The 17,483-nt window shown below is 44.9% G+C and overlaps 1 protein-coding gene across 12 annotated transcripts in view; it reads left to right on the plus strand.

Moving 5' to 3' along the window:
* Positions 1–17,483, plus strand: part of SCYL3 (SCY1 like pseudokinase 3) — a 41,807-nt gene that overhangs the window by 20,966 nt on the left and 3,358 nt on the right. For all 12 annotated transcript variants that reach the window (XM_027046474.2, XM_053209393.1, XM_027046469.2 and 9 more), the window contains 4 exons: positions 697–774; positions 2,788–2,927; positions 4,644–4,828; positions 14,426–14,597. In XM_027046474.2, the coding sequence (XP_026902275.1) occupies positions 697–774; positions 2,788–2,927; positions 4,644–4,828; positions 14,426–14,597 (575 nt within the window). The remainder of the gene's footprint in view (positions 1–696; positions 775–2,787; positions 2,928–4,643; positions 4,829–14,425; positions 14,598–17,483) is intronic.

The following is a 17,483-nucleotide window of genomic DNA, read 5'->3' on the forward strand; positions in this document are numbered from 1 at the left end:
CTGGTCTCCCCGGCCCCTTTGATGGCTCTCACCGGAGCGGACTTGAGGTTCAGTGGCTGTTTTGCAATGCTTCACTGCATCGCTTCCATTTCTTCCAGGATGGCTCCGCTCACCACATCCTGTGGCAGAGCAGGTTCCCGTGACTGTGGTTGCAAAAACACCGCCGAGGTGGCGGGCGTCAGTGTGCCCACCGTGTGTGCCGGAGCCTGAATCCTCTTCGCATATCTCTTTGCTGTTCTTAAGACGCCAGATGCTCCACGGGCTCGTTCGCAGTATTTGTCTCTTGAGCGACTCAGTTATAATAGAGTCTTCTTTTTTTTAAGAGGTTTTTTTTTTTTTTTTAAACGTTCATTTATTTTTTTGGAGAGAGACAGCGTGCGCGCGGTGGGGCGGGGCACAGAGAAGGAGAGGGAAGGAGAGAATCCCAGGCAGGCTGTGCTGCCAGCGCAGAGCATGACGTAGGGCTCGAACTCACAAACCACAAGATCGTGACCCTGAGCAGAAATCAAGAATCCGATGCTTAACCAACTGAGCTACCCGGGCGCCCCTATATAATGGAGTCTTCGAACTGGCAGAGGAGAATGTTTCCTTGAGTATTTTTACAGCCCGGTCTGTGGTTATGGCTTCAGTATTGAATACACCCTCTCTAATTTGCCATCCTGCGTGTTGTTTTTTTTTTTTCTCTTTGGCATTTAGGAATGATTTTCTAGAAGTTGTGAATTTCTTGAAAAGTTTAACATTGAAGAGTGAAGAGGAAAAAACTGAATTCTTCAAGTAAGTCCAGAAAGTTAAGGGCTTAAAATTCAGTACCTTGGGTTAAGTCCGCGTAATGACTCATCTCCGGAGACATGAGTCCGACGTTTACTTTCTTGGACAAAGTTTTTTGAACGTTGCCTGCGTGTCGGGCTTTCTGCTGGGCCCTGGGATGGCTAGTTAGTGCTTAAGCGGTGACCGAGCTCGCGGGGCGTCCCGACGGCCCAGAGGTCGAGGGAGGAGGTGGTTAGAGAAGAGGTATGGCAGGCAGAGGGCACCGCGAAGTAACGCACGGAGGCGTTGTGCCTCGTGTACAGAGCAGCAGGCAGGCGGGTGAGTCCGCGCGTTCCCACACCGCAGTGGGTGAGAGGTGGGCACCCTCGGACGCGGCCGTGAGGAGCATTGCCGCTGTCTGTGAGCGGAGCACGCGGGCTGTGAAATGGTCGGATCTCCCTGGAGGCGGCTCCCTCTGTTGCCCTTGGAGGGCGCAGAGTGATTTCTTACGGGACTTGGGTCGGCCGGTGGCCTGTGGTGGGCCTTGATGGGAGGCCCGAGGTGAGGCAGCGATGGTACGAGGAGGACGACACAGATGAGCCCCGCTTCTAATGCTGGCAAGGCCATGGCGATCGTCACCAAGAGCGTCGGAGGATACCCGAGGAGAGGCCCTCGCGCGCAGGGAATGTGAGGAGCTGGGTGTTCAGGGCGTCGGCGTGAAGGGGTCGTGGGACTCTAGACAGAGATGCGCGTGGGCTTTTGACCAGGTGGCTCTGAAGCCGGGGCGAGACGCGCGCAGCCGATGAGCCGGAGAGGAGTATTGGGGTTCACCGGCCTGCCGTTGGTGACGGTTTCCCGGAGAAAGCGGTAGCATGGGGGGCACGGCACGCCCAAACTGACCCAGAAGGCCCCCACCCAGCCTTCTAAGACGGTGGTCGAGGAATGAGACGGAGCAGTGATGGCCAGAGGAGGTGCGGGGGAGGCCGGGAAAGCTGGCGTCCTCGGCAGAGTAAAGCTCAGGAAGGGCAGGGGACGCTGTCAGGCGCCCGGAGAGCGCCCCGTCTGAGGAGCTATTTGAGGGCGTGGGGAGCCTAGCCGCGCGGGCGGAGATGCGCTCGGAAGGCAGGCGAGAGCGTGGGCACTGGGGAAGACCTGCGGGAAGGTTTGGAGAAGGGCCAGCGGAGAGTAGCCGAAGAAGGGGATGGAGTCGGGAAGGATTTTTTTTTTTTTTCAACGTTTATTTATTTTTGGGACAGAGAGAGACAGAGCATGAACGGGGGAGGGGCAGAGAGAGAGGGAGACAGAATCGGAAACAGGCTCCAGGCTCTGAGCCATCAGCCCAGAGCCCGACGCGGGGCTCAAACTCACAGACCGCGAGATCGTGACCTGGCTGAAGTCGGATGCTTAACCGACTGCGCCACCCAGGCGCCCCGGGAAGGATTTTTTTTAAGGGCAGAAGAGCCGTGAGCACGTTCGTGGGCCGGGGCACCGGGCTCGCAGAGGAGGGCAGCCCCACTGGGGGTCCTGGAAGGGGCCGGGATGCCAGGGCGACAGCTGCGTGGGGGTGGCCATCGGAAGAGGTGGCGGGAACCGAACGAGCCCGGGGGAGCCCTGTTGACGGCCTCTCCGCGCAGCAGGAGCCGGACCATCCGCACAGGGTGGCTGTGCAGCGGCCATGATACTGTCCCTCTCCCCCCCACCCCCATTACCTGTGTGTTCTTGACAGAGGGCTTTGACGGGTGTGACCTTAGGGAGTTAGTAAGAAAAGCCTGAATTTTGTTTCCTGTGGAAACTTCAGATAATCTAACATCCTGCATCCTTCGTAGCGTGAATGGGACCTTGTGTGTGCGCTGGCGGCCTTGTCTCGCACCCCCTGCGTTTTTTCTTAGATCCCCTGCATCGGCCGTTCACCTCCTCTGGCCACGTTTCCCCGTGCCTCCCTCTGACTGAAGTAGGGGAGGGCTGCGTGTGTCTACACTGGACGAGGAAGTGGCTACAGTGGCTTCACCGGCTGCCCAGGCTTTTCTTCTTTCCCCTCAGATTCCTGCTGGACAGAGTCAGCTGCTTGTCCGAGGAGTTGATCGCCTCGCGGTTGGTGCCTCTTCTGCTTAATCAGTTGGTGTTTGCAGAGCCAGTAGCCGTTAAGAGTTTTCTGCCTCATCTGCTTGGCCCCAAAAAAGGTGAATTTTTTTCAGAGGATTATTGGTAATTAAGGACTTCGGGTGTTATTAGTCCTTATTTGAGCAGACTGAGATTACTGCATGGTGTAGTTAGAGTATGGCTCCAAAAGAGTCATTGGTCCCTGAGGTGATTATCTTGACTCAAACCTGGGTACCAGAGCCCACGGGGTAAATAAGGAGCATCTTCTTGGAGAGTCAGATTTATTGTAGAAGGTGGTATATTGGAAAAACCATACATATACACATACACACACGCACACATAAACACGTAAGATTCAAGTATGCAACGCACATGAAGTTTTAAGATAAGGCGTACGTCCTCACAGGGCTTTTGCATTTGCAGTTAGGCCTGTGCCTTCTTTTTTTTTTGAATGTATTTTTTTAACGTTTATTTTTGAGAGCGCGCACGTGAGTGGGGCAGAGCAGAGAGAGAGGGGAACAGAAGATCTGAGGCGGGCTCTGTGCTGACAGCAGAGAGCCCAGTGTGGGGCTCAAACTCACGAACCGTGAAATCATGACCTGAGCTGAAGTCAGAAGCTTAACTGACTGAGCCACCCAGGCGCCTCTTTAATTTTGTTTTTTTTTTTTTTAGAGAGAGTGTAAACGGGGGACGGGCAGAGGGAAGAAAACCTTAAGCAGGCTTCACGCTCAGCGCAGAGCCCGACACAGGGCTCAATCCATGACCCTGGGATCATGAGCTGAGCTGAAATCAAGAGCTGGACACTCAACTGACTGAGCCACCCAGGCGCACCTAGGCCTGTGCCTTCTGGCTTCCCAAGAGCAACCCACTTATTTTATATTTTCAGTGGAAAGACTGAAAGGCAGGAGATGACTTTCCTACCTGGAGCTTCAGTTTTTTTCTGAATGGGCAATTAAGGTTGTTATTCTGATACTCTGTAACTTCATAAGCACTGTAGATGGGAACGTACCAGGTTAGAGAATTTATTTTCTTAAAAGATCTCCACCCAACAAAGCAGCAGCATAGGTAACTGTTTTACAGCATAGAATTTTGTTACAGCCTTTGTTATTCCCTGAGGGTTTTTGTTTCTGTGTCTGTTTTCAGTTCAACTGTAGCCGACACACATGACATCCGTCTCAGGTCCTGGAGTTTTTCTTCCCAGCTGCCATCCCTTTACTCAGTAGATCTTAGATGGCGGTGTGCTTCTGAATCACCTGGTGACCTTTTTAAAAATGTGCCTGTATGGCCGATCCACTGATGGTGGGGCAGCCGGGGCAGGACTACATATGTATTTATTTATTTGTAAAGGCCCCCACATGATTGTGACGGCGATCTCTGATCACTGCTACCATAACTGGCAGGAAGAGAGGACCGCCCGGCATCAAACCCCATCGTGACATTTAACACCTCCTGGTTCTGCAGATGAAATTGCAGCCACGGTCCTTGATCTACCCTCGTTATATGAAATTCCTCACTGGTTAAACACAGATGTATAAAGAGTTACTGATTCAGGAGTCTCTTAAAATACGCCAGCTTTCTCTGTTGCAGGTTCAGCGTGGCACAGTATTTCACAAGGCAGAGCGTGTTTAAGGTCGTTGATCCTTGAGTAATCTGAGTCAACCAGAAAGGTGTCCTTTGCTCTGGGGCCTAGAATGTGTGGGAAGCTCTGGGCTCAGTTTCTAAATTATCCTTCATGCTCCTTTTGCTGAAATGACCATTTGCTTCTTCACACGGAACCGCCTCTGATCGCGGGGTAGACAGCGCGCGGGGAGAAGTGCCTTGCCTGCTGTCGCCGGCTCTGTTCCGGTCGCGGGTGATCCCTGTGCTGCTGCAGCTGTTTGAGGTGCACGAGGAGCACGTGCGGATGGTGCTGCTGTCTCACCTGGAGGCCTACGTGGAGCACTTCACTCCGGAGCAGCTGAAGAAAGTCATCCTGCCACAGGTCAGCGACGGCCGGCGGGCGCAGGCTGGACGGCCGCTGCTAGTTTGGGGGCTGAAAGGAGGGGGCGGGTTCGCAGCGCTGAGGTGATAGGTTAGGGGGTCGGGAGGCCCCCGTCGGGTTGAAAAGCTCCTCGGATACCCAGGGCTGAAATTCAGACTGCGTTCCCATCCCCTTCACATAGGCAGATCGATTAAGGTGTTTGGTCTTAAGCTGGGAAAAACCGGAGTTCTGTTTGCTAATTCTTTTGTTTGTTTGTTTTTTTAAGTTTGTTTATTTATTTATTTTGAGAGAGAGAGAGAGAGGGAGCACAAGCAGGGGAGGGGCAGAGAGAGAGGGAGAGACAATCCCAAGCAGGCTCTGCACTACCAGCGCAGAGCCCGATGTGGAGCTCGAACTCACAAACTGTGAGATCGGGACCTGAGCTGAGGTCAAGAGACAGACGCTTAACCGGCTGAGCCGCCCAGGTGTGATTCCTTGGGGAAAGGACCAAGAACCCTTTGTGGATGTTTTGTGACAGAAAGTATACGTGTATACTTATAATTAAGTATAATTAAATACCATATACAATGTGGTATAAATACCATATACCATATTTAATTATGGTATAATTAAATACCGTAAACAAATTAAAATATAACCGAGAGGAAGATGAGCTTATTCCTACCAGTGGTTTTCAGACTGTCTATCAGCCTCTGGGGAACCAGGTAATGAGTCACCCACTCTGGGGCTCCGGTTTATGTCGGTTTGCCATGGCTGACCTAACAAATAACCACAAACTGCATGGCTTAAAGCCGTAGAAATTCTCTCCCGGGTCTGGAGGCCGGTCTGAACTCCAGGTGTCAGCTTGACTCCCGCCGGTCCCTGCTGTGTCTTGGCTCGTAACTCAGGCCCGTCCACTTCGTGGGACTTAGGGCCCACTCTAACCCAGGGTGACCTCATTTTAAGGCCATATTCTGGGTTGCTGCGAACTTTTAGGAGATAATATTCGACTCAGTAGGAGTTCTTTATTTCTTTATTTTTTAAATTTATAGCCAAGTTAGCATATAGTGCAACAGTGATTTCAGGGGTAGATTCCTTAGTGCCCCTGACCCATTTAGCCCATCCCCCCTCCCACAACCCCTGCAAGCAACCCTCCGTTTGTTCTCCATATTTATGAGTCTCTTATGTTTTGTCCCCCTGCCTGTTTTTATATTAGTTTTGCTTCCCTTCCTGTACGTTCATCTGTTTTTTATCTTAAATCCCTTATATGAATGAAATCATACGATATTTGTCTTTTTCTGACTATTTCGCTTAGCATAATACTCTCTAGTTTCATCCACATAGTTGCAAATGGCAAGATTTCATTCTTTTTGATTGCCAAGTAATACTCCAGTGTATGTATATACCACATCTTCTTTATCCATTCATCCATCGATGGACATTTGGGCGCTTTCCATACTTTGGCTATTGTCGATAGTGCTGCTGGGGGTGCCTGTGTCCCTTCGAGACAGCACACCTGTATCCCTTGGATAAATACCTAGTAGTGCAATTGCTGGGTCATAGGGATAGGGTAGCTCTATTTTTAATTTTTTGAGGAACCTCCATACTGTTTTCCAGAGTGGCTGCATCAGTTTGCCTTCCCACCAGCAGTTCAAAAGAGATCCTCTTTCTCCGCATCCTCGCCGACATCTGTTGTTGCCTGAGTTGTTAATATTAGCCATTCTGACAGGTGTGAGGGGGTATCTCATGGTGGTTTTGATTTGTATTTCCCTGATGATGAGTAAAGTTGAGCATTTTTTCATGTGTCAGTTGGCCATCTGGATATCTTCTTTGGAGAAGTGCCTATTCATTTCTTTTGCCCATTTCTTCACTGGATTGTTTTTTGGGTGTTAAGTTTGATAAGTTCTTTATAGATTTTGGATACTAACCCTTTATCTGATATGTCATTTGCATATGTCTTCTCCCATTCTGTCAGTTGCCTTTCAGTTTTGCTGATTATTTCTTTCGCTGTGCAGAAGCTTTTTATTTTGATGAGGTCCCAGTAGTTCATTTTTGCTTTTGTTTCCCTTGCCTCCGGAGACGTGTTGAGTAAGAAGTTGCTGTGGCCAAGGTCAAAAAGGTTTCTCCTCTAGGATTTTGATGGCTTTCTGTCTTATGTTTAGGTTCTTTCTCCATTTTGAGTTTATTTTCGTGTCTGGTGTGAGAAAGTGGTCCAGGTTCATTTTTCTGCATGTCGCTGTCCAGTTTCCCCAGCACCATTTGCTGAAGAGACTGTCTTTATTCCATTGGATATTCTTTCCTGCTTTGTCCAATATTAGTTGGCCACACATTTGATGGTCCACTTGTGGGTTCTCTATTCTGTTCCATTGAGTTGAGTGTCTGTTTTTGTGCCAGTATCATACTGTCTCAATGATTATAGCTTTGTAATACAGCTTGAAGTCCGGGCCTGTGATGCCTCCAGCTTCAGTTTTCTTTTTCAAGATTGCTTTGGCTATTCGGGTTTTTTCTGGTTCCATACAAATTTTAGCATTGTTTGTTCTAGCTCTGTGAAGAATGCTGGTGTTATTTTGAGAGGTATTGCATTGAATACGTAGATTGCTTTGGGTAGTATTGACACTTTAACGATATTTGTTCTTCCTATCCAGGAGCATGGAATCTTTTTCCATTTTTTTGTGTCTTCTTCAATTTCTTTCATAAGCTTTCTATAGTTTTCAGTATGTAGATTTTTAACCTCTTCAGTTAGATTTATTCCTAGGTATCTTAAGGGTTTTGGTGCAACTGTAAATGGGATCAATTCCTTGATTTCTCTTTCTGTTGCTTCATTCTTGGTATATAGGAATGCAACCGATTTCTGCGCATTGATTTTATATCCTGCAACTTTGCTGAATATGGATCAGTTCTAGCAGTTTTTTGGTGGAATCTTAAGGGTTTTCCATATAGAGTATCATGTCACCTGCGAAGAGTTAAAGTTTGACTTCCTTCTGGCCAATTTGGATGCCTTTTATTCCTTTGTGTTCTCTGATTGCTGAGGCTAAGACTTCCAGTACTATGTTGAATAACAGTGGTGAGAGTGGACATCCCTGTCTTGTTCCTAACCTTAAGGGAAAAGTTCTCAGTTTCTCTTCCCATTGAGGATGATGTTAGCGTTGGGTTTTTCATATATGGCATTTATGATCTTGAGGTATGATCCTTCTGTCCCTACTTTCTTGAGGGTTTTTATCAAGAAAGGATGCTATATTTTGTTGAATGCTTTCTCTGCATCTATTGAGAGGATCATGTGGTTATTGTCCTTTCTTTTATTGATGTGATGTATCACATTGATTGTTTTGCAAATATTGAACCAGCCCTGCATCCCAGGTATAAATCCCAATTGGTCGTGGTAAATAATTTTTTAATGTATTGTTGGATCCGGTTGGCTAATACCTTGTTGAGGATTTTTGCATCCATGTTCATCAGGGAAATTGGTCTGTAGTTCTCCTTTTTAGTGGGGTCTTTGTCTGGTTTTGGAATCAAGGTAATGCTGGCTCCATAGAAAAAGTTTGGAAGTTTTCCTTCCATTTCTATTTTTTTGGAACAGCTTCAAGAGAGTAGGTGTTAACTCTTCTTTAAATGTTTGGTAGGATTCCCTTGGAAAGCCATCTGGCCCCGGACTCTTGTTTTTTGGGAGATTTTTGATTACTAATTCGATTTCCTGACTGGTTATGGGTCTGTTCACATTTTCTATTTCTTCCTGTTTCAGTTTTGGTAGTGTATATATTTCTAGGAATTTGTTCATTTCTTCCAGATTGCCCATTTTATTGGTGTATAATTGCTCATAATATTCTGTTATTATTGTTTGTATTTCTGCTGTGTTAGTTGTGATCTCTCCTCTTTCATTCTTGATTTTATTTATTTGGTTCCTTTTTCTTTTTGATCAAACTGGCTAGGGGTTTATCAATTTTGTTAATTTTTTCAAAGAACCAGCTCCTGGTTTCATTGATCTGGTCTGTTTTCTTTTTTGTTTGTTTGTTTTGTTTTCTTTTTTGATAACATTGATTTCTGTTCTAATCTTTATTATTTCCCGTCTTCTACTGGTTTTGGGTTTTATTTACTGTTCTTTTTCTAGCTCTTTTAGGTGTAAGGTTAGTTTGTGTATCTGAGACCTTTCTTCCTTATTTAGGAAGGCCTGGATTGCTATATGCTACCCTCTTCTGACCGCCTTTGCTGTGTCCCAGAGGTTTTGGGCTGTGGTGTTACCATTTTCATTGGCTTCCATGTACTTTTTAATTTCCTCTTCAACTTCTTGGTTAGCCCATTCATTCTTTAGTAGCATGTTCTTTAGTCTCCAAGTATTTGTTATCTTTCCACATTTTTTCTTGTGGTTGATTTCAAGTTTCATAGCGTTGTGGTCTGAAAATATGTATGGTATGATGTCGATCTTTTTGTATTTGTTGAGGCTGAAATGTGTCCCAGTATGTGGTCTATTCTGGAGAACGTTCCATGTGCACTGGAGAAGAATGTGTATTCCACTGCTTTAGGATGAAATGTTCTGAATATATCTGTTAAGTCCATCTGGCCCAGTGTGTCATTCAAAGCCATTATTTCCTTTTTGATTTTCTGTTTAGATTATCTGTCCATTGTTGTAAGTGGGGTATTGAAGTCCCCTATTTTTATGGTATTATTATCAATGAGTTTCTTTATGTTTGTGATTAATTGATTTATGTATTTGTTTGCTGCCACGTTTGGAGCATAAATGTTTACAATTGTTAGATCTTGGTGGATAGGCTCCTTGATGATATAATGCCCTTCTTCATTTCTTGTTACAGTCTTTATTTTAACGTCTAGATTTTCTGACATAAGTGTGGCTACTCCAGCTTTCTTTTGGCGACCATTAGCATGATAGATGGTTCTCTATCCCCTTACTTTCAATCTGAAGGTGTCTTTAGGTCTAAAGTGGGTGTCTTGTAAACAGCATATAGATGGGTCTTGTTTTCTTATCCATTCTGTTACCCTATGTCTTTTGATTGGAGCGTTTAGTCCACTGACGTTTAGAGTGAGTACTGAAAGATATGAACTTATTGCCATTATCTTGTGTTCAGAGTTGGAGTTTCTGGTGGTGTTCTCTAGTCCTTTCTAGTCTGTTGTTTTTGGTCTTTTTGGTTTGTTTGTTTGTTTTTGTTTTTTCATCTTTTTTCCCTTCAAAAATGCTCCTCAAAATTTCTTGCAGGGCTGGTTTAGTGGTCACAAACTCCTTTAATATTTGTTTGTCTGGGACATGTTTTATCTCTCCTATTTTGACTGACAGCCTTGCTGGATAAAGAATTCTTGGCTGCATATTTTTCCAATTCAGCACATTGAATATATCCTGCCACTCCCCTCTGGCCTGCCAAGTTTCTGTGGATAGGTCTGCTGCAAACCTCATCTGTCTTCCCTTGTAAGTTAAGGACTTTTTTTTCCCTTGCTGCTTTCATGATTCTTTCCTTGTCTGAGTATTTTGTGAATTTGATTATGATATGCCTTGTTGATGGTTAGTTTTTTGTTGAATCTAATGGGAGCCCTTTGTGTTTCCTGGATTTTGATGTCTGTGTCTTTCCCCAGTTTAGGAAAGTTTTCCTCTATGATTTGCTCACATAAACCTTGTACCTAATTCTCTAATTCTTAAATTTTGCTTTTTTGCCTTAGTCTCCCTCTTTTTTCTGCTTCATTGTTCTCCATAAGTTTGTCCTCTATCTCACTGATTCTCTGCTCTACTTCATCCATCCTTGCCACCGTGGCAACCATTCAAGATTGCAGCTCAGTTATAGCATTTTTTGTTTCATTCTGACTAGCTTTTACTGCTGTTATCTCTGCAGAAAGGGATTCTAATCTGTTTTCAACCCCAGCTAGTATTCTTATTATCGTGATTCTAAATTCTGGTTCAGACATCTTGCTGGTATCTTTGTTGATTAAGTTCCTGGTTGTCATTTCTTCCTATTCTTTCTTTTGGGGTAAATTCCTTCATTTCATCATTTTGAAGGAAGAAAAGGAATCAGTAAAAAAAAATTTTTTAAGTAAAAACAACACAAAAAAATCAAATAATGCTAGATCCTAAGTGTATTTTGGTCTGGTTGTTTAAAGGAGCTTGGTAGATTCAAGAAAAAAGGAAAAGAAAAGAAAAAGGAAAAAAGAGAACAAAAGGAAAACGTTTGAAAATTAGATATAATGAATACAGTGAAATAGAATAAAATGAAATGATGGAAGTAAAATAGAATTTAAAAATTTTAAAAAACGTAGTAGAAAAAAGTTAAAAATCTTTTTAATAAAAACGGAAAACGAAAATAAATGTTTTGTCTTTATTCAAAAATAAGAAAAAAAATTGAATAGATGCATCAGTGAACAGACTGAAATATGATTGAAATTACATCGGTTTCCCCTAAAAGTCAAACAATGAAGTTTGTAGTGCATAAACTAAGCAGGCGGAGAGATTCTTGTTGTTCCTCAAATGTGCGGTTGCCTTTTGAGCAGGGCTTAGTGTAATGGCTCCATTCTCCACTAGGTGGCACTGCTTCACTTACTGGGGAGGATTGTTTTGGCGCACGTAGGCATGTATGCGCATGTGCGGGTGAGATGAAAATGGCATAACCCAGCTACCCGGTCTCACCCTGTCTCTAGTATCAGAACTCTGTGTTCTTCCCGACTGGCAATCAAGCCTCATTTGTCTCCAACTTCTGTCCACTCCCCGCTTTTATACTGTTCTTGACCAAGCCATCAGGCTGCCAAGCAGCACCTCCTCCTGAGTTTTATCTCAGATGGTGGCTGTGTTTCCCATCCCCTCATTTCTGAGGGACTTTGGCTTTGACCTGTTCTGACCCTCTGGGGGAGGGTCTCACCAAGCAATGGCCGGGTGCCCACCTGCCCCAGAAAAAGTTCACGTGATTGTGTAGCAGCGTTTCAGTGATTATGGAAAATCACAACGCACATCTGGCACCAGGCTTCCCCCTTATCATCCTTGTTCCAGTGAATGTGGTTCTCCAGGGTCCGGTGGCACCTTTGCCTGTGTGGGGGCCACACAGCCTCTACCAAATGTCCTCCCAGCAGGGGAACCACCTCTCCCTTCTGTGGCCCGTGGCATCCTCGGGCCACACTCTCTGCCCCTGGGGATTCGCCCTTCCCACCACAGCACCACCAGGTATTGAGCTGTGGAGCCTCAGACTCTGCACTCCCCCTTTTTAGAGTCTTAATGGAATTTAAACCCTCTCCTTTCTCCCCTTTTTTGTTCAGTCCCTTGTGTACTCTTCATCTTCTCTCCACAAGCAAAAACAGCTCCCTGCCCTCTGCGGCTTCTCTCTCCCCCAGCTCACCTCTCTGCACCATGTACCTGCTGAGTTTTGTGGTTCAGGTTGTGTGTATCGTTTTGTTAACCCTCAAATCGGTTTTCTACGTGTGCAAGATGTTTAGTGTTAATCTGGCTGCATTTCAGGGACAAGAGACACAAAAAAAACTTTCCTTCCTGTTCCGTCATCTTGGCCCCTCCCTCAGTATGAGGTTTTAACAGATTTTGTCAGCCATGTGGTATCTTTCAAATAATTTGTTTTCCTATGAGATTAATGTATTTATAAATTATTTGTAAGGCCTGGTTTTATGCCAGGTCTTGTACATAGGTCCTGGGGCCATAGGGGTATATAACACACCTTGCTTTCAAGGAGCTGGGAGGTGAGAAAGATAGGTGTTTGTCACCTGTTGCTGTACAACCACCCCAAAACTTAGTACCTAAAACACTTTTTATTTAAAAATTTTTTTTTAACATTTACTCATTTTTGAGAGGGAGAGACAGAGCATGAGCAGGGGAATGGCAGAGAGAGAGGGAAACACAGAATACAAAGCAGGCTCCAGGCTCTGAGCTGTCGGCACAGAGCCCAACGTGGGGCTGGAACTCATGAACCATGAGATCATGACCTGAGCTGAAGTCTGATGTGTAACCGACTGAGCCATGCACGTGCCCCAAAAGTCATTTTTTTCTCGGAATTCTTTGCATTGACTGGGCTCAGGTTGGGAATTCTGTTGCTCCACATGATGTCAGCTGATGAGCAGTCCCCTGGGGCCCATTGAGGCTGACGCACGCAAAACGGTTCCTTGACACCTTGAAGGGGATGGCTGGGCCTCTCTCTCCACGTGGTCTCAGGATGTCTCGGGGCCTCTGTTCCCCTTCGTCCCATCTCCAGCGAGGGAGGTGGACTCCTTACAGGGCTGCCCGGGGCTACCAGAAGTGCCAGGCAGCCTTCTGGAGGCATAGGTTAGGAGTGGACAGTGTCACTTCTGTTATGTTCTCCTGGTTCGAGCGAGTCACAGAAGTCAGCTGAGGTTCATTAAGAGTGGGTTTGCATAGGCCATGGATACTGGGGGACCACGGAGGCCTGGCCGGCTTTAGGGTCAAGCAGCGCAACATGGCACTTGGTGCTTCCATTTGCAGCAGTAATTGTTACCCTGATGTAGTTGTCTCTGAACATATAGATGAGGGACGAAGCATCCTCCCTCTGAGAGGAGTCCTCCTACGTCTCAGAATTGGCCCGGAGCTGAGGTCAAAGAATGCGTAGGTTTTCAGTGTGTGAAAGACCGTGAAGACTCTTACTGGAGTTCTGTCCTATGTAGGGGAATAGCTTGGCCGATTTTTATGCGCTAGAAAGTTCCTTTTGGTAGTATTGTGGAAGATGGACTGTAGGAGGGGAGAGGAGGTAGGAGGCTGTTAGAATAGTCCAGCTAAGAGAAGGCAATGTGTGGGGGACATATGACAGTGGTCATGGGAGAGGGACATATAAAGGGTAGAAGGGTAGGACGCAGCTGCTCACGAGAGAGGAGAGGCTTGAGGATGACTGAGGTTTGTGGCTTGGGTGGTTTGTTATTGTACAGTTAGCCTACTTGATGGAATTCTCATCATTTGTGAAAGAAACACTTTATTTGTACAGCTTTGTTCTGAGAACGTGCCTGATTTGTTAGCATTGGACCTGAACATCATCTTAGTCTTGCTGGAAGTCTTGATCTTAGATAAATGAGGAAACTAGAAACTAGAAAAATTAAACGATTGGTCAGTCTAGGTGTCTGCAGTTAGCCCCTCTGCCACAGTTACGGACTCTTGTCACTCGGCGTCTTTTGATTGGGGCATTTAGATTCTCCCAAGAATTTGGAAAATCCTCTACAGCAATACTACCCTGAACACCCCGTCTTAGCCGATCTGACACTGAGCAGAGTCAGGCCTGGTTGGTATTTGCTGGAGTCCTCCTGGGAGTACTGGGTGCTGTCGGCTTAAGAGACTGGAGATGTCCAGAGCACTCAGCTGCCTTTGTTCCTGGGGCGGGAGCTGACAGGCATCATGAACAAGCCTAGAACCTTTCATAGCAATTCAACACAATAATTTTATGCGATTTCCAATAGATTTATTTTTGCTTTTATTGTGTTTTCTACAACGTGTGGGTCTGTGATTGATGGGGAGGGGGACCTATTGGGCCTTGCCCACCAGTAGTTTGACAGCTGCCGACTCGGAGCACGCGTGTAAGAAATGAAGTCATCTGAACAAGCGCGGTCTGACTGCAGCCCAGGTGCTGGTTTATGGGGAAAAAGACAGGCCGTGTGGTCGTGTGCACTTACCACCTGATTTACTCCTAGGTCTTGCTGGGCCTGCGTGATACCAGTGATTCCATTGTGGCAATTACTCTTCATAGCCTAGCAGTGCTGGTGTCCTTACTTGGACCAGAGGTGGTTGTGGGAGGGGAAAGAACCAAGATCTTCAAACGCACAGCCCCAAGTTTTACTAAAATGGTGGACCTTTCCCCAGAAGGTAAGAATGATTAAATGGGCTTTTTATTTTAAATATTGTTGTTTTAATGAAATTTTTAACATTATACAAGTAAGGCAGGTGGGTTGTCTTCAGTCAGAGGATAGAAACAACTAAAGAAAGCATAATTTCCCTCTCCCGGTTCCTTCTGGGTGTATAAGGTAATCAATTTTAATAGTTTAGTGGGAATCTTTTCTTCCTTTTCTTAGGCCCATAAAGATACACAGGTATCTTTGTATACACACACACACCCACGTATCAGATTTTTTAACAAAACAATGAGAAAATACTGTGCCCAATTCTACAACTTAATTTTTTCGTGTAGTGCCTTTTCAGGGACTCGTCTCCAGGTCAGTATGTAGAAATGTCACTTTTTTGACAGCTGCCTAATATTTCATTGAATACATTTCATTTAGTGGTTTCCCTGTTGATGGATATTGCTTTCATTTCTGGATTTTTAACCACTACATTGCTGCAGTAGATGTCCTTGTACTTGTATCTTGATGTAGTTTGCCTTTTATTGCTAGAGGATAAGGTCCCACAAGTAGACTTACTGGGTCAAAGAATATATTTAAAATTTTATGGATACTCTGTCAGTTTCTAAAGGTTGTAGCAGCTCTTAACAACACTAGATGTTTAAGTCCTTTTGATTTTGATGGCCTCTTAGGTAAGTAGCTGTTGATTTTTAAGAACTTCAAGAAATACTTATTTCTGGCATATTCCAATTGGATATTACATGGCACGTAGCAATAATTGCTGGTCTTTATAGGTTGTAAAAAGTCAAGAATAAAAATTTTGTATCAACGGCATTGCTTCTTTGCTCCTTGATACAACCCTGAATAGGATGGTGACCTTGTTAGGAAACACGGATCTCCGATTCAGTTCTCACGGATGGTGAATTAGCACAGAAACCATTACAGTAGAAAAGAACTATCAGATAGACTTTTCTCTAATTCTCATGCCAGGAGAATTTTTTATTTTATTTTATTTTATTTTATTTTATTTTATTTTATTTTATTTTATTTATTTTTTTTTATTTTTTTAATTTTAATATTTTTTTAGTTTTTTAATTCAAATCCAAGTTAGTTAACATATGGTATAATGATAATTTCAGGAAGAGAATTTAGTGATTCATCACTTACATAGAACACCCAGTGCTCATCCCAACAAGTGCCATCCTTCATGCCCATCACCCATTTAGCCCCTCCCCCCACCCAACACCCTGGCAGCAACCCTGTTTGTTCTCTGTATTGAAGAGTCTCTAATGGTTTGTCTCCCTTTCTGTTTTTATCTTACTTTTCCTTCCCTTCCCTATGTTCATCTGTTTTATTTCTTAAATTCCACGAGTGGAATCATATGATATTTGCCTTTCTCTGACTTATTTCACTTAGCATACTTTAGTTCCAAAAAGATTTCATTCTTTTGATCGCTGAGTAATATTCCGTTGTATATATTTACTACACCTTCTTTATCCATTCATCAGTCGATAGACATTTAAGACTCTTCCCATACTTTGGCCATTGTCGATAGCGCTGCTGTAAACATGGAGGTGCATGTGCCCCTTTGAGTCAGCATTTTTGTGTCTTTTGGATAAATAGCCTAGTAGTGCAGGTGCTGGACTGTAGGGTGGTTCTATTTTCAGCTTTTTGAGGCACCTCCACACTGTTTTCCAGAGCACTGCACCAGTTTGCATTCCCACTAGCGGTGCAAGAGGGCTTCCCCTTTCTTTGCATCCTCGCCAACATCTGTTGTTTCCGGAGTTGTTCATTTTAGCCATTCTGACAGGGGGGAGGTGGTGTCTCCTTGTGGTTCCAGGAGGGTTTTTAAAGCAACGCTGGCTTCCTGAGGTTTTGATAGGTCCAACTCTTCTTGGTGCTGATGAAATCATTGTCAGTCAGGAACTCAAAGAGGGTGACGAAGCTGCTCCCTCACTGACTAGGATATGTTTGGAGCACGTTGAGTGAATGGAGTCTGTGTGGTACCAGGTAGTTTTGTTTTGTTTTTTGTTTTCAAGCAGAGTACACCAAACAGCAAATGAGAGATTTATTTATATTTCATACCAGAGGAATCTGTAGGGGAGGAAGGGTTTTGGGATGCAGTTTTGGGATAAGGCTGGGGGCATCAGTCTCTGAGGGCAGCTTTGTTGCATGTTGAGTCCCCACTCCAATCTGTTTTATTTATTGGATGCAGTTTCCTAATTGTGGACTTTCTATAAACTGTTGACCTATAATCTTAGTAAGAAACCAAAAAGGCACCAAAGTAGAACAGATGAATTTTTTTTTTTTAATTTTTTTTTAACGTTTTACTTATTTTTGAGACAGGGAGAGACAGAGCATGAACAGGGGAGGGTCAGAGAGAGGGAGACACAGAATCCGAACCAGGCTCCAGGCTCTGAGCTGTCAGCACAGAGCCCGACACGGGGCTAGAACTCACAGACCGTGAGATCATGACCTGAGCCGAAGTCGGCCACTTAACCGACTGAGCCACCCAGGTGCCCCGGGATGAATTTTTATTAAAATAGATTTTTCTAAAGACTTTCAGTGACTTAGCTAAGCTCTTCATCCATGATGGCTGCCGAGCCCTGGTGACTGCCTGCATTTCATTTTTTGACGCATTTCAAGTTTATAGTTAAGAGTGGACCTTCTTCTGAACAACATGGGGGAATGCTGGGGAGGAGCATGTCCATAGGAGGGTACCCTTGGACTTTTTTTCTTCCTCCTTCTGCTCCCTTGCAGTTTACCTATATGGTCAGACTTAAGAATATGGGATAATAGTGAGATTTATGAAAAGGGAAGAGAATTGGAGAAGGGAACATTGGTAAGAGACACTGGTAGGCCCTCGCGGGGAGGATGGTAGCAGAAGCAAGCAAGAAGGTGCTGGGCTTGTAGA

Source organism: Acinonyx jubatus, chromosome E4 (assembly GCF_027475565.1).
Source record: "Acinonyx jubatus isolate Ajub_Pintada_27869175 chromosome E4, VMU_Ajub_asm_v1.0, whole genome shotgun sequence".
In the NCBI taxonomy this organism is placed as follows: Eukaryota; Metazoa; Chordata; class Mammalia; order Carnivora; family Felidae; genus Acinonyx; species Acinonyx jubatus.